The sequence below is a fragment of the Ammospiza caudacuta genome, chromosome 1 (assembly GCF_027887145.1).
Source record: "Ammospiza caudacuta isolate bAmmCau1 chromosome 1, bAmmCau1.pri, whole genome shotgun sequence".
NCBI classification, from domain to species: Eukaryota; Metazoa; Chordata; class Aves; order Passeriformes; family Passerellidae; genus Ammospiza; species Ammospiza caudacuta.
The window spans coordinates 127,700,043-127,726,197 of record NC_080593.1 but is presented as its reverse complement, the minus strand read 5'-3'; the positions used below and the strand labels follow the sequence as shown (position 1 = coordinate 127,726,197).

General features: G+C 39.8%; 2 protein-coding genes across 5 annotated transcripts in view; one reads left to right on the top strand and one right to left on the bottom strand.

Annotated features, from left to right (window-relative positions):
* NUDCD1 (NudC domain containing 1) overlaps positions 1 to 12,951 on the bottom strand; it is a 38,428-nt gene extending 25,477 nt beyond the window's left edge. The window contains exons 1-2 of the mRNA XM_058805280.1: positions 12,774 to 12,951; positions 3,626 to 3,780 (exon numbers count right to left, since the gene is read on the bottom strand). Coding sequence (XP_058661263.1) covers positions 3,626 to 3,780; positions 12,774 to 12,891 — 273 coding nt within the window. The 5' untranslated portion in view covers positions 12,892 to 12,951. The remainder of the gene's footprint in view (positions 1 to 3,625; positions 3,781 to 12,773) is intronic.
* Positions 12,952 to 13,141: 190 nt separating this feature from the next.
* On the top strand, positions 13,142 to 22,747 carry ENY2 (ENY2 transcription and export complex 2 subunit). 4 transcript variants are annotated; one of them, XM_058813467.1, is made up of 5 exons: positions 13,142 to 13,201; positions 13,567 to 13,660; positions 15,447 to 15,517; positions 17,703 to 17,777; positions 18,692 to 20,299. In XM_058813467.1, exons 2-5 carry the CDS (start codon positions 13,593 to 13,595, stop codon positions 18,766 to 18,768), a joined length of 291 nt encoding a protein of 96 aa, XP_058669450.1. In that variant the 5' UTR covers positions 13,142 to 13,201; positions 13,567 to 13,592; the 3' UTR covers positions 18,769 to 20,299. The 4 variants fall into 4 exon arrangements, 3 of the variants coding, with proteins under 3 accessions (XP_058669450.1, XP_058669441.1, XP_058669458.1); XM_058813475.1 differs by lacking the exon at positions 13,142 to 13,201 and adding an exon at positions 13,216 to 13,461; XR_009275297.1 differs by lacking the exon at positions 13,142 to 13,201 and adding an exon at positions 22,720 to 22,747 and having other exon boundaries at positions 13,590 to 13,660.
* Positions 22,748 to 26,155: the final 3,408 nt, after the last annotated feature.

Genomic DNA, 26,155 nt, shown 5'->3' with positions numbered 1-26,155 from the left:
TCAGCTTTCTTATTCTGACTTGTTTGAAATACAATTCCTACATTGCGTCTGGTGCCACTAACAGTTGTTCTGAATTGAAGTTAACTGAAAGTTACAGAAACAGTATTCCATAGCTAACTCTCATTGGAAATTAAAGATATGAAAATATATATTTCATTAAGGATTTTAATTAGGTGAGAAAAGAGTTTCCTATACAATTTTTCAATTTGTTTATCTGAGCATAAAAAGAAACCAAGTTGTCTTTGCAAGAACTTTAAGGTCAAGAAACCAAGTCCAACTGCTTAAGGAGAAAACTTTGAATGTTTTGCAGCTATACTGGAATGCTACAAACACCAAGCAATCAACAAAGTTGCATAAAAACCTGACCAATTAAAAAATCTCAAGTCAGTAATCCTGTCACTACCCTGCCCATTGGGTGTTTAAAGCAAAGTACTGATTGTTGCTGGCATACCAAATGAAAAAAGTCCAACAGCTGTAACATGAGAAGGTTAAAGCTATTATACAGTATTTCCAGCCAAGTTAAGAGTAACAATTTCCTCAGTCTGGCATAAAAAACCCACCTGAATCCTCATCCATCAACACAGAAGAACTGCTTGTGTTGATCACTTTCTTTTTTCAATTATGTGTGATTTTGAGCAAGTGGCAAGGTGTTATATGCACTTCTTTTCCTTCACAGATGACATCTTTTTAAACACCAAAGTTGCAGGGATAATTCATGACATATGATAACCAACACTATCATATTAGAATCATATGATATGACATATGATAACCAACTGTCATATTAGAATCAAAGCTGCGACCAAACTAAGAAATAGAACTGAAATAATGATGTGCTAGAAAGTCTATGTGCTCTTTTACTCTGATTTTAGGATGAACTCATCACCCTGTTCCATCTTCTGTTTTAAAGAAGACTGACATTAATTTTAATTGTGAGCTGTACTTGTCTAAAACCAATGCTATTTTTAATATATATTTGACTAATATATGGCTGCGCACATTTGTAATGAGACACCTTGTTGATGTTTCTGAACACAAATTCAAGGAATTATTCATATGCAAACATGTTTCCTTTACCAAACAGAACAGTATCATGTATTAGGACACAAGATGGTGTCTATTTATTTCACAGTTTAATCAGTTTTATTTTCCCCTTCAGGTGGAACCAAAACTTGTGACCACCAGATATTAATCAAATGCCATTATCTTGAAATAGGTCCTAGAGAAGAATATTTCTTGTCTCAATTTATAGGCTGCTGTAAAATCTTTTATCTGCTAAGAAATAGATTTACACACAGAGTGCCCTTCTAGTGAAGGAAATGCAGTGGGTGTCTGTGCTGTGCAGGCAGAGGAGACCTGCAGGGGTGGCCTCAGTGAGGAAGGGCCAGGGCTGCCCAGTGCACATACAGCCACTTCCAGTTGGCTCCACTGGACTCTCCATTGCAGACAGCTGAGCTTGCAGCCAAGCCAATGGTGTGGAACAGAGGTTTGCCTGCAGCCCTTGGAGCTGGCCATGGAAAAACAGGCTGTCCTCCTGAAACCCACAGGGGACAGATATCCACACTGTTGCTCAAGCACACAGTGGAGCAAGTACAAGTTTCTGAACAATGGAGCTTGTTCCTGGTACAAGCTTTGTGTGACCTTCTTTCTTATCATCCTACACTAGTCCGATTTGCAATAAATTAAATATTTTTCCCCAAAGTCAAGTCTGTTTTGGCCATCATGGTAACTGGTAAGTTATCTCCCTGGTTTTATCCTCATCCACAAGCTTTTCTCTCGTTTTTTCTTGCCATCTTGTTGAATAGGGGGAGTGAGAGAGTGTTTGGGTGGGCATCCAGCAGCAAACCACGGTTAACCAACCTCAAAGGATAAAACAAAAAACGAGATTATGACAAGCCACTGTTAAGGCTTTCTTTTAGCTGTTTCTACTAGGAATCCAGATGATCTCAAAAGTTTTGGAAGAAGTCCTAGAAGATTATTTTGTCACAGTAAGAGTCTGCCAAAATCTCCAACTGCTACATACTATGAAAAGGAAAGGAATATTTTGTGCCTTCAGTTCTCATCCTACCATGCTCTGGAAACCTTTATTTCCTGAAAATCTAAAACTACAGTTTCAGAACTTTTCTTAGTTTAGCCCTGATCTAGTAATTTCTGTCCCCAGAACCTTGCACAGGCTAAGCCACATGCTCTCAAAAACCCACACATAGCCTTGTGGTTTCTTTTGTCTCTCAGGGTTACGAGTCAAACTCAGGTAGTATGAACAGGCATCCTCCTTTCCACATAGTCTTTTCTTTCTTAATGCCCAAGCACTACAATTGTATGTGCCGGACACATGGTGTCCATAGAACCATGTCCTTCCCTCTCTGAAATGAAGTATAGTTTTGTAAAGGAAACTAAAGCATCCGAGCATTAAAATGGCTTAAAAGAATTACTGATTACTTAGGACCACCAGTATAAAAGCAGAAATTTCAGACTTGGTCTAACTTGTTTATACTATTTCAACTTCCCTCACGGCCACCAGCATCTTTTTGCCTCCAACAAATGATGTCTAGATTAAGTATTTCTAATTCTAACGTGTATACAATATGCAATGGAAAATTCATAAATTGGGTTTTCAAGCTAGCAAACAAACATCAAAAAATACCAGAGAGAAAGAGAAAAGCAACTAGAGAAAAAGCATTTCCCTTTCCTTCAGCTTGTCATCATGTCCATCTTGCCCAGAACGGAAGCAGATGCACCACTACGTAGAAGCCTAAAAGAAAAGAGTTAATGTGTACGTCTCCAGCAGTGATAGCCATAGGCTGTGGACTCAACCAAGGTTTGTTGGTAATAACACACTGTAAGAAAGAACAGGATGTGGCTGGAGACAGGAGCCACACAGAGGTAAGACAGCACTTCTCTGGGACAAATGTCCATGTTCTGGCTCCTAGAGATAAGCACAGCACAGTACAACATGCATATAGGAACAATGTGGAGAAGTGGATGTGGACATGGACTGCAAGGGGGAGGTATGACCACCAGAGACCCCCTAAGCCCTCCAACCTATTTCCAGAAGGGACTGAAAGAACAAACTTCACATGATAACTAATGTGTGTAGAAAGTGAGTCACCTATTTTCCAAGTGGAGAAACTGACCCATGAACAAGTACCCCCACCAAGCCCAGGCAGCACCTCCAGGACCCTGAACATCCCATCAGCCCACTGCTCTGTGCTTGTACTAGGAGGTCAGGGACTAATATTTCAATCTCCATACCAAATGTGTAATTCACTAAAAAACCTCTGTAAGCTTTTTTGAATCCTCTGGCTTTTGCTTTTCCTTTTGGCCACAAGCATCTTCTATTCCTGAGTGGTCCTGTCCCTTAAGCAGGGGTACAGGGCTATTGCAACACACAGTAAAAGCCATACTAATGCAATATTATTAACATAAAGAAGTCAGAAACTTCACTTAAAATCCTTTTATTCTTCCTGGTGAAATGCATTTTTGTTGAAATATCTTCCACCTATCTTCATGGCAATAGCTTCCCACAATCTGTGCATTTGGATCCTACTTGCAATATTTTCTATCTCATCTGCTCCCATCTTTTCCAATCCAGTGGTTTAAAAAAAAAAAAAGATTTTATTCTTACCAGAGTCACTGACAGATTCATAACCCTTCCAAACTGATCAACATAGTAGACATTATCCTGGTACCAGGAATCAAGGTGAAGATAATTATACATGCCAAAAGCACGCATGTGGTCAAGGGTATATTGATCATCACGAAGCTGCACTTCTGCTACAGCTGGAGGGAAAAGAAAAAGACTATTTTAACAATTATTTATTTGCAATTTAGTAATTTAAAATTCAAACTAATAATTTAAAAATAATTCTTCCATAGGTATGCTTTATTTGAAAAAAAATACATTATGTATACATAGTTTAAAATTTCCCATAAACTTGGAAAGCAAGCCATCCACCCTGAAGGCCACTGCAGCAATTTGCTCTGATTATCTCATCACCATTACCATTTACAGTGGCCTGTTGTGGTGGGTTTGCCCTGGCTGGATGCCAGATGCCCACTAAAGCCATTCAACATGTCACTTCCCTCCTCAGCTGGACAGGGAAGAGAAAATATGAGGCTCACAAGAGAGGATGAGCACAAGGAGAGATCACCCACCTATTCCTGTCACAGGAAAAACAGACTCAAGCTGGGGAAATTAGTTTAATTTACGGCCAATCAGACCAGGGTAATGAGAAATAAAACTAAATCTTAAAACACATTACCCCCCAACCCTCCCTTCTTCCCAGGCTCAACTTCACTCCCACTGGTCACTCTGTCCTCCCCTCTCCAGTGGCACAGGAGACAGAGAATGGAGGCTGAGATCAGTTCATTGCACCTCTCTGCTTCTCCTTCCTCCTCATTCTCTTGCCCTGCTCCAGCAAGGAGTCCTTTCCACAGGAGACAATCCTTCACAAACTTTTCTAAGGTGAGTTCTTTCCACAGGCTGCAGTTTGTCACAAACTGCTCCAGAGTGGCTCCCTTCCACAGGTCCCAGTCCTTCAGGAAAAACTGCACCAGTGTGGGTGCCCAGTGGAGTCACAAGTCTGCCACCAAACCTGCTGTGGTGTGGACTCCTCTCCCCATGGGATCTCAGGTCCTACTGGAGCCTGCTCCAGCATGGGCTTTCCATGCCATCACAGCCTCAGTCAGGTGCATCCACCTGCTCCAGCACAGGGTCCTTCACATGCTGCAGGTGGATCTCTGCTCCCCTAGGGGCCTCCATGGCTGCAGGGGGAGACCACCTCTATCTCCATGGTCTTCACCACAGGGGACTCTGCCCTGGCATTGGGAGCACCTCTTTCCACCTCTTCCTCACTGACCTTGGTGTCTGCAGAGTGGTTTCTCTCACACAGCCTCACTCCTCTCTCTGGCTGCAGTTCTTGTGCAGCAGCTTTTAATACTGTTTTAGTTTACTACCCCAGAGGCACTACCACCATGGCTGATGGGCTCAGCCTTGGCCAGTGTCAGGTCCATCTTGGAGCTGGATGGGATTGGCTCTGTCAGACATGAGGGAAGCTTCCAGCAGCTTCTCACAGAAGCCTTCCCTTGTAATCCCCCTGTTACCAAAACCTTGCCATGCAAACCCAATACCCCTCCACCCTGTCTCTCACCAGCGTGTGTTGAGGTCCAATTTATCAATAACCTTCACAGGATGAAACACACATCTTCACACAGGCAACAACAATGTCAAACCTACTTTGTGTTACAGTAAGGGAAAAAAAAGTCTGCTCTATAGTAACTCTAGGAAAACAGCAGGCAAAAGAAATATTCCATATAACCACGTGGATTTCATGCTCTTAAATTCTGAGCTACTATACCAACACTTGCAAGGTAAAGGATTAAAACAGTACAAAGCAGAATTAGTTCATGGTAATAACAAAAAACCCAAAAACAAACAAAAAACCCAACAAAAGCACCAAACAAAATTGCAACAAAAATCAAAAGCAAACAAACAACAACCCCCCACCATATTCTTAGCACACTCACTGAAGCTGAAATTTCCAGAAATGTCTAAGATACCATAAAAATTTCAGACTAAGCTTTTCTAATTGAAAGAGGTTGCAAAGAATGGCCATTCAGTAGCCATTCTAGTATTCTAGAATATTACCTTCTTCAAGGCAAGAAGCATAGTACCTACAGTCATTCACTTAAGCAAGATTTGTCCAAATAGAAAACCTCTACTTAGCTATCAGTAATCAGGACCGGATTATTTGTTGAAGACTAACCAGGTTTTTATTTAAATTATGTGCAGCTTTTATTTAAATTATGTTCAGGTTTTTCCTCCTATTCTGTATCTATACAGAGATGCAGCAGGTGCAGTTCAAACACTTCAAAATACATTAGCAGAAGTCTAGTCTATCGTTCTGTAAATAGTCTCAGATAACCAGAACTCCATTTCACTCTCCGGTATAGTCAACCCAGGATTCTTAGCTTTCCTGCAGGGAACTTATTTTGAACTTCACCCAACAAAATTCCTTTAGAAAGTTACAAGTAAACTGTCAGTCTATGATAATGAGCACTCAAGCCCAGAGTATGTGATATGCACCTCAAGGCTAATCCTACTCAAAGCAGACTGTAGCTCCTAATTTTTCAACTTCTACTTTCTTCCCTTTTCTGCTCAGAAACAGAGAAAATCTATTTCCAGTATTTCACTTCCATCCCACCCCGTAACAGGGACCATTCACAACTCTCTGCAGCAGCACACAGACTTCTGCCTATTCTTTAGCATCTACTTGAACCCTACTGCAGCAGAAGTAGTTTACTGTGGCAGAATGCCAATTCCTGCAAAGAGCAGCTCATTTGGCAGTACCATCAGTGCCACTGCACAGCTATCACAAACTCAACAACCAGATAATCCCTGTATGGCTCAGAACAGACCCTGTCAGAGACACTGGCTATTAACGTAACAGTGGCTTTAGGAAACTATGCAAGATTATGCTGCCTGATTAATAAAAAATCCAGTCACACTATACAAAATGCTTGCAAAATGACAGTGTAATTAGCAATTAGTCTCCTAATCACTGTTGATATTTGCAAACCAGCAGTTTTAATTCCACCCAGATCAAATCATTATTCATATTCACCACACAGGAGGGATTTCTGTACCTCTGCAATTAACAAATTACTGTTCCACAAGCTATGGCCCTTCAAAACAAGCTAGAATATCAACAAAGGAGAAGAAAACACATCTGTCTTAATGGTAAGGACTGCTACTCATTCCAATTCCTACTTTAATTAATTAGAATGTTTTACTCTAAATTACACTGTAAAAAAATAGAGTATATTGTGAAAATGCGTTTTAAAGTTGTTTGTGTAACCAAGCTTTATCACAGAGATATTTTTCCCAACACAAGAGATGACATGAATGTTTTGTAAACAATTAAAGGCCAAACCAAATATAATCCAGGATAATTATTATCAGTGAAACCAAGCACATATAATCTACTTCTTGTATAGCTGATCCTACGAAATTAGAATATACATGCAGAAACATGTAAAGATTTTTTTAGCACAAACCCCCTGAAATGGTAAGGCTTCCTTTCTCCACTTCTCACTCCCTATTCCCCTAGTTATGTTGTTCCTGTCAGAACCGTAACTAAAAACAGTCCAAATACTCCAAACTAGATGATTCCTAAAGTAAATGTACAATTTTTCACCAAGATTCTTGGAACAATAAACTATTGATTAGCTGATTGCAAGGTGATAAACTTTATAAAATCTGGAAGAACATGAACTCTCTGTCCTTTATTTTTCTAGACTGCAGTTCTGATAAGCCCTGAGTAATAAAAGGGGTCAGGAATAGGAGATCCAATCCCTTGTATTATTGTCATATGTAATTAATTCCATAAACAGAACTCAGAAACTATACAATACACAGGTGATTTGAAATTAGGAAATCTGACAAATATGTATTCTCTTGTCATGAAACACTTCAAATGAGGCAGCCAACTGCTTTCGGAATGTATTATACAGATGTATAGCCCTGCCAAGATGAAGCAATTAAAGAACCTATGCCATTCTCCATTAATTGAAAACCATACTGTGACCAAGTGAAATCTGCCATCTGCTATCACATACCATGTGCTTAGATGGGTTATAGAAGATTCTACACTAGGGGGAAATTCATTCCTTCCTTCCTTTCTACCGCCTTCAAGAATCAAGGATTCTTGACGGTCTTTCAAAGAAAGAGAAAAGCAATACAGTTGAGTACAAAAAAATAAGGGAGAAAAGAAACAGAGACTTTTAATAAAGTAAATTCAGAGAAAGGTAAGTTAATATAAATGGAGAAGAAGAAATACTTCAATCAGATCATCACCTTATTCAGTCTCACAGTTACACAGTTCTATGAGTTTTAATTTAGTTGTTCAGTCAAGATTTTTTTCCAATTTGTTGTTGTTTGGTTTGGGTTTATTTTATGGTTTTTAATTTTTTTCCTGTTTCTCTTTTTTTTTTGTTCATGTGATTTTTAAGAGTCAGACTAATGCACCAGTCTCAATGGGTTCAATAGTCTGTTTGGGTTCAATTAAGAAGCAGCAGTCAATGGCAGCTATTCAATGGAATGATACGTGGTCTCTTTCAAATTTCTGATAAACACACCTGCATCATGATAACCCAGCAACACTGATTCATACATGGTTATTCATACCAGAAAAAAATGTAAGCATGTACACTGTATAAACTAAATATAAATATAAACTCAGCTTTCCACATTAATTCACAACAACCCTAGTTGCATAGGATATTTTGGACCAGTATAAAGAAAACTATGCTACTTTTCTAGAATTGTATTTATCTCTACTAGTTCCGTGCTTTAAAAGAAATAATTTAAATAATTTGACTCAAAATAGTTCAAACGTAATTAAAGAAAAGATTTGCACTCACAATGCTTTACTTGAAAGCAAAAGCACTAAATACAAAGTAATTCACAAGAATCAACAGAAGTAACACATCCCTAACCTAACTGTTGCTGTAAGATGTCTAGCTAGATATTATTATAATTACTAGTCTGCAATGCAAAAAAAAAAAAAAAATCTGCTCTAAATAAAGAACATTCAATCAAGGAATTTATACTTTAAATGAATAGAGAGGTCTTCTTACATCTGCCACCAAACACTATGAAGCAGAACTGGGGAAAAGAAGAGAAAAAAAGGATGAGGAACAACCCTGAAACAGCCCCTCTAATTTTATATGTTTCCCTGAATACACTAAAGCAACTTCACAAAATTGCAAAATATGCAAAGTAATGATACCAGCATATTCTGTGCTATCAAATATTATATGCTTGTATGTCATGTCTTGTTTTACAATGCCACCCAGTGGAAGCAATTTTGTATTGCAGACACACTGGTCCATTAGTGGAAGAGATAATTTTCTAGTATCAGCATTCAAAGACCCTTCTAACCCTGCATTAACACTTTTTCTTTTAATTATAAAAAACATGCTTTTATTGTTAAAGGGCAGCATCTTGTTGTTGAGGAAATATGTGCCTGAGACCTAAACTTCTATGAATTACAGCTGCAAATATCTGAAAAAGCTCACAATTTCTTACTATTTCCCATACATTAATTTAAACACTCTTTTTATATTTAAATTTTCAAATGCAAATGGAAAATGCAAATGAAAATCTCTGTAAATGTTTGAAACATAGCAGTGCCTTTTGCTCCATGAAAAGTCACAAACCTGTTTTCCATGGAGCACTACTAATGAGCAACTTTTCACTGAAGCAGGCCTTCTAAGCAGCATGCATTGCCATAATTTTTCACAAAAAGGGATAAAACTGATAAATGCACATGATCAAAGGAATGCATTCTCTGTATATGCTCCTGGCTTGCATCAGCAGCTCCATCTCTGAGCAAATGTTTACTCTGCCTTCCTGCTGTAGCTATACTGAAAAACATCCACTACTACATCACAAGTACAATGGTCCTGCCAAACAGAAAAGATAGAGAGGAAGGGGATCAGGGAATTCCACACCTGAACAAATTCCAAGCCTCTGGAAAGGAAAAGGAATTATGAGACATCTAACCAGTAACCAACAATAGTCTTGATCCCTTAAAAATGTTATGCAACTTGGACATGTTACTTGCTGGAGACAAGGGCTTGCCCCACAGTCTCTGCTTTGGACTCTGCGGAGCTCGGATTAGGACAGAAGAGATAACCATGACCAAGACCCTCCTAAACATTAGGTGATCTAAAAAAAAGGCATTACAAAAAATTAATGCAAGGAAATATTTGAAAATAAGTTATGGAAATAAACTTTAAAAAGTAAGGAGAAAGACAAAATGTACAGTGAAGAGCTAGGAATTTAAAGCATAATAATATAGGACTTATTACTAGTTGAAATATATTACCAGGAGGAGAGATGAGAAAACAAATGACTGTGACAGTTTAGCATTAACTAAGACAGAATGGGTTGGAATAAGGAAGATTTAAAAGAAGAACATGAAAATCATGGTATTTAAAAGAGAAGGGACAGGATCATACTTCCCCCATTCTTCTTCACTGTGACCATACATTTTTAGAAATTTATTAGAAAATCACCTTCTAAGGTGATTTAATAGATCTAATAAATAAATTGTTTCTTAAAATGTCAGTTGCATATCTGACCACAGCAAATTCCTGGCAAGCACGGTCAACCAATTGAAGGCATGTTAGAACTGAACATTAGGTTTTACATGATGGTCAGAAAATGAAGCTCACTGTAGTCCTCAGGAACATGACAACCACCACAAGTTGTCACACAACATCACATGCTGCTATCCACCTGCTCTAGGGGCTGAAGACTGCATCAATCCCACAGGGCATTTTTTTTTGGTAATTTTATTTTATAGCTAGCAGTGAAATTAATAAAAATAGATAATAAACACTTCAACTACAGCTGAGTTAAAACTCAGTTCTACTTAAGAACAAGCACTTATTTCTTTTTATTGTCATGTATTCCAAGTACTCTAAAACTCACATATTCCTCTTAGCTGCCACCAAATTTGGGATGCCACCCAAGCAAACTACAAATCTCAGGTAATTTGAGACGAACACTCATTACATCTTTTTCTGTAAAACAAAAAACCAACCACTTTTTTACAATAATCTTCCAGATTCTACTATGTTATTTTTGCAAACAGTTGTGAATAAAATCAGAAATAATTGTACTGACAGTGTTCCTAAACATTTTACTTCTTTTTCAGCTATTGCATTCAGTCCCACTTTGAGGAAATTAAATAAAATTCTTCACACAGTGACAAATATTTATTTAATAACCCAGAAACTACCAAGCTCTTAATCATGTTCTAGAGGCTTTGAATCTGTATACAAGTGTGCTGGAAAGCAGAAGTTCTTGGCCTTCCCACACACTACTGCCTTCTTCTCCCACCCAGTAATTTGAAAAAGCCACAGCCTACACACCATCCACCGTCTCTAAAACTCAACCCATCACTCCTGCACAACACAAAAACCAAATTTTGGAAGGATGCCCTAAATCTAACACATGTGTAGACCACTGACACTGGGAAATACAAAAGTCAGGTACAGAACACCTCTGCACTGTGAGTAAACTGCCTCGAAGGACACAAAAGAAAACCAGCAAGGAGAAGGAGGCAGCCATTTGGCTGAAGAACAGGCTGCAATCAAAACATCTGGAAGACAGATATAAGGCCTGATGCATTTCCTGTTATTAATTCCAAAACACAAGAACAACAATAAAAACTTTCCACTCTTTAGAGGACCAGTACCTATATCTACAAATGCACACACAGGACAGAAAACATGAGTTAGTATTAGTGACTCGGTAGCACAGTTGAGTAAGTTAGGCTGAAATGAGTCAGGGTCTTTGTGCTGTGGGAAGTGGAGAAAGAAAAGAACACACACATATCGATCCTCTATTACACATTTACACAGTTACTGTAACCATTATGTAAAGTATCTGAAGGGACAAGAACTGAGTAGATCCATCTCTCCATTAGCAACTCCATTGTTCATGTATTTTAATGAAGATCTATTATCCTCACCTATTTAGAACAGGTGCACAACTGACTATACAAGAAGCACAAATTTTGCCTGACCATAAGCAGAACAGCAAGTAAGAGACAAACTAGGGAGTGCACCAATGCTACGCTGCTGCTGTCTCTGACACAACTGCAGCACACTCATAACATGCAACGCTGCATTTGGGCTGTCTTTTGAAAGGTAACACCTAAAGCAGTCTTACAGTAAAAATGTTACTGTCATTATATTTTGCAGTCCTACCACAGATACACTCACAATCTCATTCACTTACCCTTCAATACAAAATTTATCTAAAAACTTCCTCCCTACTGCTGACAACTCAGCATGGCAAACACAACGTTCTGATCTACCACGAATGGAGTACATTCTAAACCAAACTAAAGCAGCATGTAATGGGTCACTCTGTAGACAGATATACTGTTCAGTAAATATATAGAGACTGAGACTGATCCACACAAATTGTGTTTACTGTCTCAGTTTTACAAAGAAAACCAAACTAATTCACCCACCTTACAAAAAGACCTGAATTTCTCAAATCAGTAAACGTAGAGTGCTGAGATACTTCAGGGCATGGCTAAGATTGTAGGCACATATCCAACAGGACTTTGTGCTAATGTACTCCTCAGTGAATTAGCGCGTTAATGGACCAGCATCTCAAACACTAATGATGTTTGGCAGAGAAAGCAGGGCATGGAATGAACATTCACCTCTCAGCTCTGGGCAGAGTAAGAAAGAAAGCCAGCTAATTTGCTGAAGTTTGTACAAGACGTTAATTTCATACATATTTCTTTAAAGCGCAGGAGCTCCGTTCACACTCCGCTGTGAACTACCTCAGCTGGTCATTTGGCCTCACCTTGCCTTGCACCACAGCAGATTTAGGACACAGTTTCCTTACTCATTCAGGAACTAAGCGCCCCAGGGGCAGGCTAAGGCAGAGGTGTGACAGGTCAGACACCTGGGTCCACCACGAAGCCACCGGGCGGGGAGAACGCCGGGCGCCCCTGGCCAACTGCAGCAATTATACCGGGAAGAGCCGAGAAGAAGCGCTCGATCTGTGAAACCCCCGCCGTCCGAGAGGCGCGGGGCTCCCGGTGCTGCGGGCCGGGCTGTGCCCAGCTCGGGGCACCCTGCACCGAGGGCCGCGGGGGGACGAAGGGAAAGGCGGCGGGATCCGTCCCCCCCGCGCTGCCCAAGGGATGCCCGGCGGGATCAGCCCCGCGCCCGCTCCTCACCCGCGTCCAGCCCCAGCTGGTAGCAGGCCAGCGGTTCCAGCGACAGCTTGTATCCCTCGAACTTGGGGTCCAGCAGCAGGCGCTTGGCCTGCAGGGAGCAGTGGGCGGCGCCCGCCATCCCGCGGCGCCGGGAAAACTTCGGGAAGCGCCGGCAACTCCGCGGGCCCGCGGGGAACGCGCGGCAGTGGCCGCGGAGCACCACGGGAAGAGGGTGCGCGGGCGCCCGGCCGCCGGAGTGCATGCTGGGAGCCGTAGTCCGGGCCAGGAGGCAGCCGTGCGCCCGGGGCGCGCCGGGAGCTGTAGTCGCCGAGCCCGGACTACGTTTCCCGGCGGCACCTGCTCCCAGGAGCGGTGGGGCTGGCGGCGCGTGGTGCGTCCTGCAGGCGGCTCCGCCTCTGCTGCACGGACCGGCGGGGCTGCGGCGGGCGGTGAGCCGGGAGCGAGCCGGGAGCGAACCGGGCCGGGCCTTCCCTGTTCCGCTCCCTCGCTCCGGGGCGCCGCTGGGCGGGCCGAGCGCCGGGGGCGCCGGGCGGGAGGGCCGGGCTGCGGAGAGGCCGCGCCCGGAGAGGGTGGGCCGAGGCCGCGCAGGCGGCCCGGTGAGCCCGGCGCTCGAGCAGCCGCGAGGGTGCCGTGCCCAGCTCGCCCCTGAGCCGCTCACACACTGGTGCTCCGGCCATTAACCGCGGGGGTGTGTCAGTGGACGGAACACTGCATGTCATTGTGTTTTGGTCACTTTTTTTTTGTTGAGTGAATGATACCAGCATTTGTCGAAACTCTGCTTTGCTCTGTGTAGGTTTGTGGAAAAGCTAGATTTCCAAAATGAATAAAGATGCGCAGATGAGAGCAACCATTAACCAAAAGCTAATCGAAACAGGAGAGCGAGAGCGGTAAGTTGAAATCCTCCTCCATGCCGGTGAGAGGCTTTAAATACATCAAGACTGCACTACACCTAGAAGTACAATAAACTCCATAAAGTAAACGCAATTCTAAATTCTTTAAATGCTTGCACATGAAAGTCTTGAGTGTTATAGAAACTATTTTAAAAGATGCCTTTTGAACAGTTTTATTTTAGTTTTACACTTGTAAAGATGTAGTGGGGAGATAAAGGATGGGTAATTGGTTTATGAACTCTAAAGCTTTCCCTTATGCAGGTATTTTGTGTTGGAATGCCCTAGATTCATGTAAGAATCATCCTTCCATTCAATTTGCTGCACTAAGTCTTGTTATTTCCTGATAAGGAGAAGGAAACAAAACTTTCCTTTTTGCTTTTAAGTTTTTCTTATGTTTCTAGCTCTTCTCTTATTATGTAAAGCAATATATTGTACAATACATAAAGGAGTGCTTGTGCAAGTCATTCTAGAGATCCCAATCAAGGCAAACAAGTAAATTGCACAATTTTTTTGGCCTATTGTTGTCTCTTCAGTCTGTTTTATTGATGTTATATTTGCATATCACTAGAGAGCTTATGACGTTTACCTCATCATTTCACTGTGCTTGCAATGCCATGCACCAAAAGCTCTAATTCCTTCATTTTTAAAGACCTGTATGGGAAGAAATTTTTTCCTGGGTCATGGCATAGGCTTGTGCCTGGTGTATCCTTTTGTAGCCTGACATGGTATCTCTGCTCTACATCTTTCCTGGTTGTGACCATCCCCTTGAAGATTGCACAGAGCTTGAGAAAAGCAAGCAATTTATTGGAATGGTATTGAGATCTATTTTATGCTAATTTAAGAATAGGAAGGGTTTTATCACGATGTCAAAATCTGTCTTGTAAACAGGCTTTATCAGAGCTGTGCTGTGATCAGAGGCAGAGCACTTAGATTTCTTGAACTAAGAAATATCCAGAGGCAGCCAATTTCACCTGTATTCTTACTCTGCTTTTTGTCATCAGTTCCTCTGCCCTCTACACAATTCCCTGAGTAAAAGGTATTAGACCTACACTGTTCAAACTCTTGCTACAATCCTTTCATTCATAAAAACAGGGTTTTGCTAGAGTTACTTAGGATTGTACAAGATAAGCAGGCTTCCTAGCTAATGGAGAAAAGGGTAAAAGATATTAAAGTTATTTATCCTATCTTACTTTCATTTTCCCTTCTTCTGTTTTTTTTAGTACTAATTTTCACTTTTTTACCTAACTTTCAATATTCTGTTTTGCTATACAGAGTAGATGCTTCATTGTGGCAGATTGTTGTGCCTTTTCCAGTAACGCCTGAATTCTTGTTGCTTAAGCTTACATAGCTAACCTTGCTTAGGAAGCTTAAGATATAGGATCCTTCATTTTCACCCAGAACAAGATAATGTGTAACTGGGGAGATAAACCTGCAGTTGAGTAGTGCAGAATTCTTCCTGAAAGGTGAGGGAGAAGGTTTTGCTTATTTTAAAGACCTGGTATCAGGTGAAATACTCCAGCTTTGAAAGTCTGCATACATCTGCTGCCGGAGTAGACTCAGGTTAAGTAATTCAAGCGCTTCTATTTTTTTTTCTGTGGCTGCAGCATCAACATTGCCTGAAGCAATTCTGTGAGTTAATTTTGGATTCACCTGCTGTTCAGCCATTTCTGCTGCTGCTCTGGGACCTCTTGGGTAGTAATTGTAGGCCTGACTTTCACACTGGAGCATATTTAAGCTGTCAAGAATGTTTGCTGTTCTAACAAGTCTTACATTGTTTTAACAGCCTTAAAGAGTTGCTGAGAGCCAAGTTAATTGAATGTGGCTGGAAGGATCAGTTGAAGGCACATTGCAAAGGTAACAGTGGTCAATTAATTTATTTCCTTTGTAGTCAACTGAGATTCTGGACAAATAGAAGTCCCAGATGAAGGCTTTACTGACAGTTTAAACAAGACCTGTGCAAGAAGAATGTATCCCTGGCAACTTGACATTTATGTTTAAACATGCTACTGAACTGAGATTACTTCTCAGCTTTGATTTCTGCATTTTTCAGTAGTGTGCAAGGCACTATAAGTAAACAGTTGTTTCATACTGATGAAACATACTGATGTGTATTAATAACAGCCTTTATTTTCCTATAGATTTATTCCTTTTTCTCTGACATACTTTTTGGCTTGGCTGAAATAGGTACAGAAATCTTGTTTAAACCAGTTGGAAGAATTGTAAGGATTTACTGTCTGTGCTCTTCCTTACTGTATGTTCCAAAGTGTTTTTTCGGTTGCACCTTTCTTACTACTGTGTAAATAATGTGTTTTAAGAGATAAGTGAGCCAACTTGTGAACTGCTCCAACACTCTAGTAACAGGCACATGTGGTAATGCTCAAATGAGATAAAACAATTTCATGTTTGTTTTTAAAATATGAGCTGATCAAGATGCATCAGCAGTGACAGGTTCCCATCCTTAAATCTATGGCACGAGTGAGAGACTAAAATCCACTGTACAGTGCAGTTGGTACTGAGCTAATAACCCATCTTTAGGTCTCATATTCTTTATATTCTCCCATGACCATGTAGGCAGGGTTTGTCTCTTAGTCACCAGCACAGGTGTCCTGGTTTGAGAGGAAATGAGTTTTATGGGATGTTGTGGTCAAACCAATAGGTGCTCAGATTTGAATATTGGCACCTGATGTGGCCACTGAGGACATGGATACACCTCTGAGAACACAGGGGTTAAAAGCAGAGAACTCCCAGGAAAGCTGTCTCTGCATTTCAGTGGTGAAAGAGGTCAGAGCTCCCCTGCCCAGCTGCGGGCTGGGCGGCAGCAGCCGGGTGAGGTAGGGCCTGGGACAGAGGGGAGGTGAAGGCCCCTGAGGATGGAAGGGTGGAGGATCATTGGGGAGTCATCAGGCAGCAAAATCCCCCCAGGGGAGAGAGAGAGAGAGAGAGAGCTGGTGTCTGTGCCTGTGCCACCTTGAAATTTGATAGCAGGGCCAACTGAGACCTGAGACGGAGAAGCGGGGGATGTGGCGAGAAGGTGCCCGGCTGGACATCGTGGGAGTTCTGGACAGGCAGAGCCTGAGATTTTTAACCCTTTTCTTGGATGATGGAAACGTTTCAAATGCTGATCCTCCTGGAGCTGAATGAGAAGAAAGATAGCGATGAGATAAGAGGAAATGGGCCACAAGAGAAGTGGAGAAGAATCTTAGGTAGGAGGAGATGATGGAGTGGCCTTTGGCTGGACTTTTCTTGTACAGCCATGGACAGAACCATTTTTCCTGTGACACAGAGACTGCATTTAGGGGGAGGCAATGGCTCAGAGCCAAGAGAGTTCAGTGTTGTTATGTGAAGGAGTGTGTGAACAGAGGCAATGGGTGAGGAGGGTGGTTGGTGCCCTCGATCATCAGTGAAGGAGAAGATCTCTGTTCTTGAGACACCTCAGCCCCAGGGGGTGAATTTGAGTGGGACAGGTGTCCCAAAAGTGAGAGACTGTGCTCTTTTTGGAACTGGACAAAGCACCCTTAAAAGGAAAACCCTAGATCAGCTCTGGTCCACGCGCAGTGGTGAGAGCACTGGGCATGGAAGGAAGGTGTCAGGATGGCAATGATCTCCAGGCGGTGTCATGTGTGACAGGAAACACAAGAGGTCTCAAATGTGTTTCCAGGGGAAGCCTGTGGCACAAGAGGGACCCCTCACTCTTTGATTAACTGAGAATTGCTTATCTAAAGGGTGGTGATGGACTGAGAGTTGATGATCAAGGGGTGGATGTATTGGAATTTGGTGGGGGGAGGAGGAATGTTTGGAAAGTTTTCATCCTGAGTTCTGTGTGTTTCTTTTATGTATTGTAAGTTAATTAAGTTGTTTACCTTCTGTTCCTAAGCTGGAGCCTGCTTTGCTCTATTCCTGGTCACATCTCACAGCAGACACCAGGGAGAATGTATTTTCATGGGGGCACTGGCATTGCACCAGGGTCAAACCATGACAACAGGTTTTGTCATTTTATGAATGATTAAAGACTTAAAGTATTGGTCTTGGTCTTCCCTAGATGTCATTAAAGAAAAAGGATTAGAACATGTTACTGTTGATGATTTGGTGGCAGAAATCACTCCCAAAGGCAGAGGTAAGAAAATGCAAATGTGGATGGAGTAGTACATCAATAAACATACCTACCTCTATTTCATCAGTATTTTGAAAGCAGCATCATGAGCTTGTCTGTGTTGGATTCAATAAAAAATGTTAATAGCTTGATATTACCTACAAATAAAATGTTAATAGCTTAATAATAGCAACCAATGAAAAATGTGAATTTGTATTGTGTAGCAGCCTTCAGATTACTTTTGCAGATTATTTAGTCATGTCTCTATTAATTTTTATAACTGACTTAATGGTCCCAAGTTGTGTATGCAACACAGATGATTTAAAATTCCAAATCTTTTAAGATGGAAAATAAGAACTAACAGTTCTAGTGGAACGGGAAGAGTAAAGGACATGGAATACAAATTTAAAAAAATTACATAATTTAAGGAAACTGCAGTCCTCTTTATATTGATCCTCTCAGGCTCTCTAGCAGGGTTTGATGTTAGTGGTAGAAACTTCCTTAGGTTCTAAATAAAAATAGGCATTCAAAATAGCTTGCTTGAGACCCTTTCTAGAGACCAGATTTGAGAATTTTTTTTTAATCTTAAATTTGTGAAGAATAAAGGTAGGATAATAACACTTATTCTGGTGATTGTATCCTGTTTCCTGTTAAATAATCCTTTTCCTCAAACTTGCCAGTTTTCTGGACTATCAATAGGCAAAAAAAACCCCAAAACCTGACCAGTAACATTGTTCTCAATAGTTCCTAATTTTAGCCTATTTTAAATGGGAAAAATATACATGTGCTATATGAAAATCAAGTTGTTTCAGTTACTTTAGGTATTAAAAAAATTGCAAGAAGAATAAAAGAATAGAAATGGCTATTGTAAAAGTGTAGTTTTAGCATACTTTTTGTTTTGTCTTTTTTTACTTCTTGCTTTCTTATTTGTGTTTCAGCTTTGGTACCAGACAGTGTAAAGAAGGAACTCTTGCAAAGAATAAGAACCTTCCTTGCTCAGCATGCCAGTCTTTAACTTTGACATTCATCTGGGATACAGTTTCCTGTATTACATCAGTCATGTCAGGATTGGAATACAGTTTACATACTTCATAAGGATGAAAAACTATTAATTTTTCTTTGCATTGCATTGATTTCCAAAAGTTGGTGTTATTTTAATAAAAAATTTTGTGGACTCATGGTTCTGAGGTGGTTCTCTATCTCGGTGGACTGTAGTGTGGTGTCACCTGTTCCAGTTTGTAATAATCCGTGACTTTATACAATTGTGGAACCTTGCAAAGATTTTCAGAAAAGAAGCACAGTTAACAAGTATGTTGAGCAGAAATGCAGAAAGGTGTAAAAGAAAGTCTGGAAAAGGGGATATGACATACTGCTGAGCATAGCTTTTCTGATTTTCCCAGAGTAAGCAGGACAAAGTTTAAACTATGTAAAACTGTTGGTGAAATTCCTTTTGTACTTCTTTTATAGGGAATGAGTTGTTTGAAGTCTCTGACATTGGATGCAAGTATTTACTCAGCAATTAATAAGAGGTTGAATTCTTTAAGAAAAAGGCACTTGTATCTTTCATCAGCAATTCTTTTCACATTTACTTTGAGTCACTATTCTAATTTTGAACAACTACTCTTTTCTATCTTTGCCCATATTACTGTTTTTATGTGGATCTTTGGGGCCTTTTTAAATTAAGTATAGTTCAGTACTTTGCCACTGTAACATGAAGCATTTTTAATTCTTGTATCTGGAACTGTAACATCAACCAGGTCTATACATAACTGCAAAAATAAATTTGATTAATGGAGAGGATCAAGAAAGAGGCTTTGAAGTGAGAATGTTTAATTTTTCCTATATTTTAGAATCATTTATAAAGTGATGCACAAGCATAAGCAAAACCTGAATGACTAATTGGATACTGTTGTGACTCGGTGGAGAAAAACTACTGACTCAAAACAATATTCATAGTCCTAATTAGAAGAATACTGTAAAAACTGTCGGCTGAAAAGCCGTTCCTCTGCCAGTGGGTTGCGCTGTTCCACCATTGCCGCTCGGGGGCGCCCGCGCCCTGCACACAGGATGGTGGCGGCTCCCGTTCCCTCTCGAGCGCTCGGCCTGCGGGGACAGCGCTGCGGAGCTGTGGCACGGACGCAGGGCGCTCCCCTCGCTGCCCGCCCCCTGCGACACGCTGTACTCAGCCCACAGCCTCACCTGCTCGGGGCTGGGCAGAGCCACGGTGGCAGTGCCAGCCTGAGAGGGCTCCAGGGCCGGCTCAGACAGGGGAACAATCTGGGAGAAATCTGCCCGCAGCCAAAGGTGAAGCTTGGCAGTAAACAGGAGTTGGTATAAACAGGGCAATACCAGCACCAACAGGCCGCGATGTAAGTGGTCATGAACATCTTTTGTCTACAAGACCAAGCTCCTGGTAAGATATAACTGGTCATGAACATCTTTTGTCTACAAGGACCAAACTCCTGCTAAGACTGTAACAACACTGGAGCCAAGATCGTGGATCTGCTGCAGATATTCGGCCTGCGCTGTTTTAAATCTACCTTAATGTCAGTTAGAGTGTATTTGCTGTATGTCATTGCCTCGAGGCTGTTAAATAAATGTGGAGGTCGGAAAGAAAATAATTCTTTCGCTTAAAGATCCATTTTGTTTTTTAAAATGTGCTTTTGCATTTAGTATGTATAATTGCTTAACCCCTGCTGGCAACTCAGCCCCACACAGCTGCTCACTCACTCCCCAGCAACACCAAGTGGGATGACAAAGAGAATCGGAAGCATTGAAGTTGGAAAAACTCATGGGTTGAAATAAAGACATGTCAATAGGTAAGGTAAAAGCCATGCACACAAGCATAGCGAAACAAAGACTTCATTAAGCACTTCCCATTAGCAGGAAGATATGCAGATATCTTCAGGACAGCACAGCTCCATCCACTTTTGCAAAATCTCTGAGGTTAGTTAGAAAATAACATCTACTGGGAAGGGAAATGAAATCTTGCGATTTCAATGGGGATCAATTGGGCAAGCTGTGGTCCATGTCCCTGCAGTTGATGGCATGGCATACCTTTTGATGGCTATCACTTTGGCAAAATATAAGGTTTTTTTATTTTAAGTATCCATGCCATGTCTCTGATATCTTCCCCTCCAATTTGTGTCTTCCTCCTTGATTTTTCCACTGCTTTTGCAATATCTGTGAGCTTAGTTTTGGCATGTTTTGCTCCTTTGCACTGCACCAGATATAATCCTGGTCCATTTTCTCGTTGTCACGAAGGGTCCCGACTTTTGGGATTTTTGGGGTTTTTTTCAATTGCATTTCATTTGATCATATCTCCTTTCCAGTGTGTTTGTAAGGCTTTCTTTTCACTTTCAGACTTCAACGGGAATCAATTTTATCAATCTTTAGTTCATATCCCTATACTTGATGACATACAGGCCTTTTCATGGCTTTTGACTTTAGGCAATTTTTTTTTTTTTTTAAGTATCCATGCCATCTCCCTGATATCTTCCCCTCCAAGCTGTTGTCTTTCTCCTTGATTTTTCCACTGCTTTTGTAACATCTGTGAGTTTAGTTTTGGCATGTTTTGGTATTTTGCACTGCACCTCATTTCCTACCAGACCCTTTTCTTGTAGTCATCAAATCTCTCGATTTCCATTTTTTTGGGGGTTTTTTTCAATCGCATTTCATTTGATCCTATCTCTTTTCCAGAGTGTTTGTATGTCTTTCTTTTCAGTTTCCCAAGATTTTGTTTCCCTTTGCGAAGGAAGTGAAAGAAAACAATTTTGGAGGAATTGAAGTGCAGGGGAAATGACTAAATTTTGTCAAAGCCAACCTCACAGATGCTGCAAAAACATGGGGGTAAAAAGATCACGGAAGAAGACACAACTTTGAGGGCTAGATATTAGGGACATGGCTTGGATCCTTAAAGAAAGTAAAAAGATCTTCCCCAAAGTGAAAGCTATCGTATGCTATGGGTTGCTTTGAGTGGCAGGGACATGGACCAAAGCTTGCATATTTGATCCCCCTTGAAATCTTGGAAAGAAGAAAGAAGGGCTTACAAGCACTCTGGAATGGAGATACCATCAGAGGAAATGTAATTATAGAAAGAAAAGCAGAAAATTGGGAAATTTAGTGACTGTATGGAAGTGTACAGGGACTGCATGAGGTGCATTTCAAGGGACCCCAACATGCCAAAAGTAACCTCTCAAATGTTTCAACAGCAGGAGAAAAAATGAAGGAGGGAATTAGAGTATTAGTATGTGTTGATCAGCCAATATTTATGCTGGGTGATGAAAGGAGCAGCTGTGCACAAGCAAATCAAAATAATAAATACCTATTTTTGTGTTTTGTGTATTCTTGGGGAGAAGCAGTTTCTTGTACTACCTTTTTCAGCTGGCTTTTTGGAAGTTTATTTTACATTAAATTCTTGTGCAGAATGAATCAATCCATTTGTAGAGCTAGGTCTTGTTGAAAAAAGATATCTACTGAAATCTCTGTTTTTATAGAAATTATTTGTGAATTTAGAACAGACAATTTTTTGTGTGTTGGGTAAGATAGAAAAAAGAATTCTAAAATGTACCTCAAATGTATTAATGTTTTTGGATGTGTCAAAGTGACAGACAATATTAGGACCATTAATATTGTGACCTTTATCACAATTACAACTGTGCTGAACTTTTCAATTCAAAAGGTTCAACATTTGTCACTAGATATGAATTCATGTGAATTTAACATCTGTGAAATAACAGTCTAAGCCAAGAAGAAATTTTTTTTTCTGTCTAATTGAGATGTCAAGTGTAAACAGTTAACTAAGTTTATGTTAAAGTCAAGGTATTTCTTTGTATATTGAAAATAGGAAATTGAAATACTGTCCGGAGGTTCTGTGTGAAGTTTATAAAAATTATGGAGAGGATGGCTATCTTTTGGGGTGTTTTCCTTCCATGTTTAATTTTTCTTTTTTATTTTGTCTTTCCAGCAGCAGTCCTTTTCCACTTAAAAAACAGACTGAATCAAACTAAAAGTTTGATTTCATTACATGGCAATCCCACAATTTCAATGAAGCAAAATAACTGAGCTACCAGAGATCAATGAGAAGGAAGTGCAGCAAGACAGGTACAGGTCAGTGCTCTTGTTATTTTCTGGGTTTTTTAAAATTTTTATTTCTGTTTAGTGTCAGAACTAGTTGGAGAGCTTTTTCCTGGATCTCCATAGTGAACATATTTTACCAAAACTAAATTTAGATTGTGATGATTTTAGAGTCTCTGCAAAGAGTATTAATTTTGAACTAATTTTGTATGTTTATTACTTGCATCAGATGCTGTTTCTTGGTACGTCCTAAGAAAGATATTGCGTAATAACATATATATATGTTATTATATATGTGTATATGTGTATATATATATTTATCTATATATATATATATATATATATATATATATATATATATCTGTATATATCTATCTATATCTATATCTATATCTACATCTATATCTATATCTATATCTATGTCTATATCTATATCTATATCTATATCTATATCTATATCTATATCTATATCTATATCATCTATATCTATATTTATATCTATACATTTCATATATAACATAATGTTAATCCCAGTCATTGTCTATGAAGTTTGCCTAGTAATACCTACGGTTTCTTGTAGCTGAAGGATTCTTTCACTTGGAGCCAGCAGTCCTTTACACTTTGTGCTTGTAGCTGCTGTTATCCAATTTTATTGAAGTTGAATAAGATTTAATTGTGGTAAATTACCTGTCTATATCTGTTGGCCCCTGTGCATAGCAATCTGCATAAGTATGACAGTTTTGCATGTGACAGCAATGCCTCATATACATCATGTGGAGTAGCACATTTCCCTTTGTAGAAGGACATCTGCTACCCTCTGGTGCATGGTTTCAAAACAGATGGGCCAAAGAGGTTTCAGCTCTGATGCAGGTCATCACAGTTCCCAGTGTTCTTTACATCATCATCATTACTCTCTGTTGTTATAGGTGATTTTTCTGAGGTTTACTCAGAGTACTACTGCAGTATCAAAAACTAAGTCCAACAGTTCTGCTCCATTTCCCCTCTCACAGTTTTTTTTTTTTTTTTTATTTCAAAGAGGAGCTGATGGTACTACTTCTACAAATCTAACGACTTCAGAACAACTCTCAGAGGGAGATTCATTATTCAAAAAGGAAAATACCTTCATTCTCCTTACCTTACTTCCCTGGAAAAGGTCTGAGTTGTGTTGGGTATTTCTGAACATAAAAAAAGATCATGGGAACAGAACATGGATTCACATCTTCCAAGGCAAGTAGCCCTCTGCTGCACTTATTACTGACAGTGAGCTTTGAGCACACCAAGCAGAATCTGTCTTAAACACATTTGGGAAAGAGAATCTGATTCATATCTAACAATGCTTCATGATCATGTTATTAAGACGTGGTGTTTGATCAATATCTGCTACTGCAGATGCTGAAAGCAGAATGTTGGGGTTTTTTTTGTCTGTAAGTTTTATTTGACTAGTATTTAATCCAACACTTGATTTTATCCATTTTCAGACACTGTGACACGTGTTGCATATCTTCATCTTTCAAATCAATCTTACTATACAGTAAAGTTTGAAAGGCAAGCAACTTCTCTAAACAGAACATTACCAACCAATAAAACTTTCTTTAAACATCCTCTTGACAGACACAAAGTGTTAGGACATTTCACAGATTCAAATAGTCACAAACTTTTAAGTCAGAAAAATACAGCTGTGTTCCTCTAATCTTAGTTGGATGGCATAAATTACAGTATGGACAGATATCTGGAATAATTCATACAATTTACAAATCCACCCAAAGTATGAATTATTGTTGAAATTAGGGAAATTATTATGTTGCTGTTATAAAAACTGTTCCTCAATAATCAGTTTGGCACTGTATTTTCCAGACATGTAGCCAGAAATTCTTTCATGTCTCATCTAAATATAATGAGCCAAGTTTGCTGACAGAAACAGTGTAGGACAATGAACAATCCTGTTAGACACTTTCTGAAGTTAGCTGAGCTATGGAACAGGACAAAATGAGCAGAGTCTGAACAGTGAAGGCAGGAGAAGTGAGGCATCCAGCTCAGAGGTGGGCAAGGTTTTATAAGGGTTTGTTTCTTGGTTTTCTTATACAAGGCCAAATGAAACACCTAAATTAAAAGGAAATTAGAGATAAAGAAGAAAAACCTTATTTCAAAAAAATATGCAGGTGGAACAGGAGAAGACTGTGAAAAGGGATAAACCTCTATCAGAGGTAGGAGAAGGAAATCCTAGAAATCCTGGGAACAAAAATTTTGCTGCACTGAGAGATGTTTTGTCGGCAGGTAGAGAGATCTTTTGGGGTTCTTAAGAGGACACCAGTACACAGATGAAGTAATGTTATATCAACATTAACTTTTTGAGCCAAACTTGAAAAGTCATTAAATTTCATAGATTAGTTACACCAGATTTACTGTCTAAGAAGCAGAAAAATAGTTGACAAAGAAATAAAGCTTAGGAATAAGAATAAACTTTTATCAGGTTCCCTTATTTCCCTAAGTCAAAACCAATATGATCTTAAATAAATGCAATTTGAGATAACTATTAAATTTTAAATTAGACAAAGAGCTGTGTTTCCATGATTCACAGAATCCATTAAACTCCAAAATGCAGAATTTATTTCCTTGCTATCCAGTTAAAATACCAATTAAACACTTCACCTTGTTAATCTTTAATCAAGAAAATTAATGCTACTTATAAACTCCTATTCAAGTCTCATATCATAGCATAACAACAACGATTCCTCTCCTTTATGGACTTCGATGCTGCATCCAGCTGTGCTGCTAATGTAACAGCCAAGTAACAGTCTCTGGTTATTTGCATTCCTGTTTATGGAATTTATACAGTAGTAGATATGACTGAAATATCTTGCCTAAATTATTTAAATAATTTAATACATTTTTTCACCGATTCGAGATGACCACCTAACATTTTCCATCACTATTCTTTGTAACATATTTAATTTTTTTTGCTATGTGTATATGAAGCGTCTCTTGTTAATGGATTCTGAGAGGAGTTTTGTTTGTTTCTTAGTTTGTCTTATTTTGTGTTATTTTGTATTTTAATTTTCTGAGCAGTGAGCGACTCAATCAGACTAACTACTGCCATGTGCCACAAAGGATAAATCAAGGTCTTTCTCAAAGACAGACCAAGTATTTGGCTTAGACTAAATATGTGCCTTGAAGATGACTGTTTGTGTTTGATGGGGAGATGGAGGCACATAGTGACAACCATTTAGGACTTGGCTCTTGAGAATTTGCCAAAGCTTGGTCTCAGTGTTAAGAGTTTAAACAGTAAGTTTCCACCTAAGTTGTACCTATACCAGTGTCACACAATC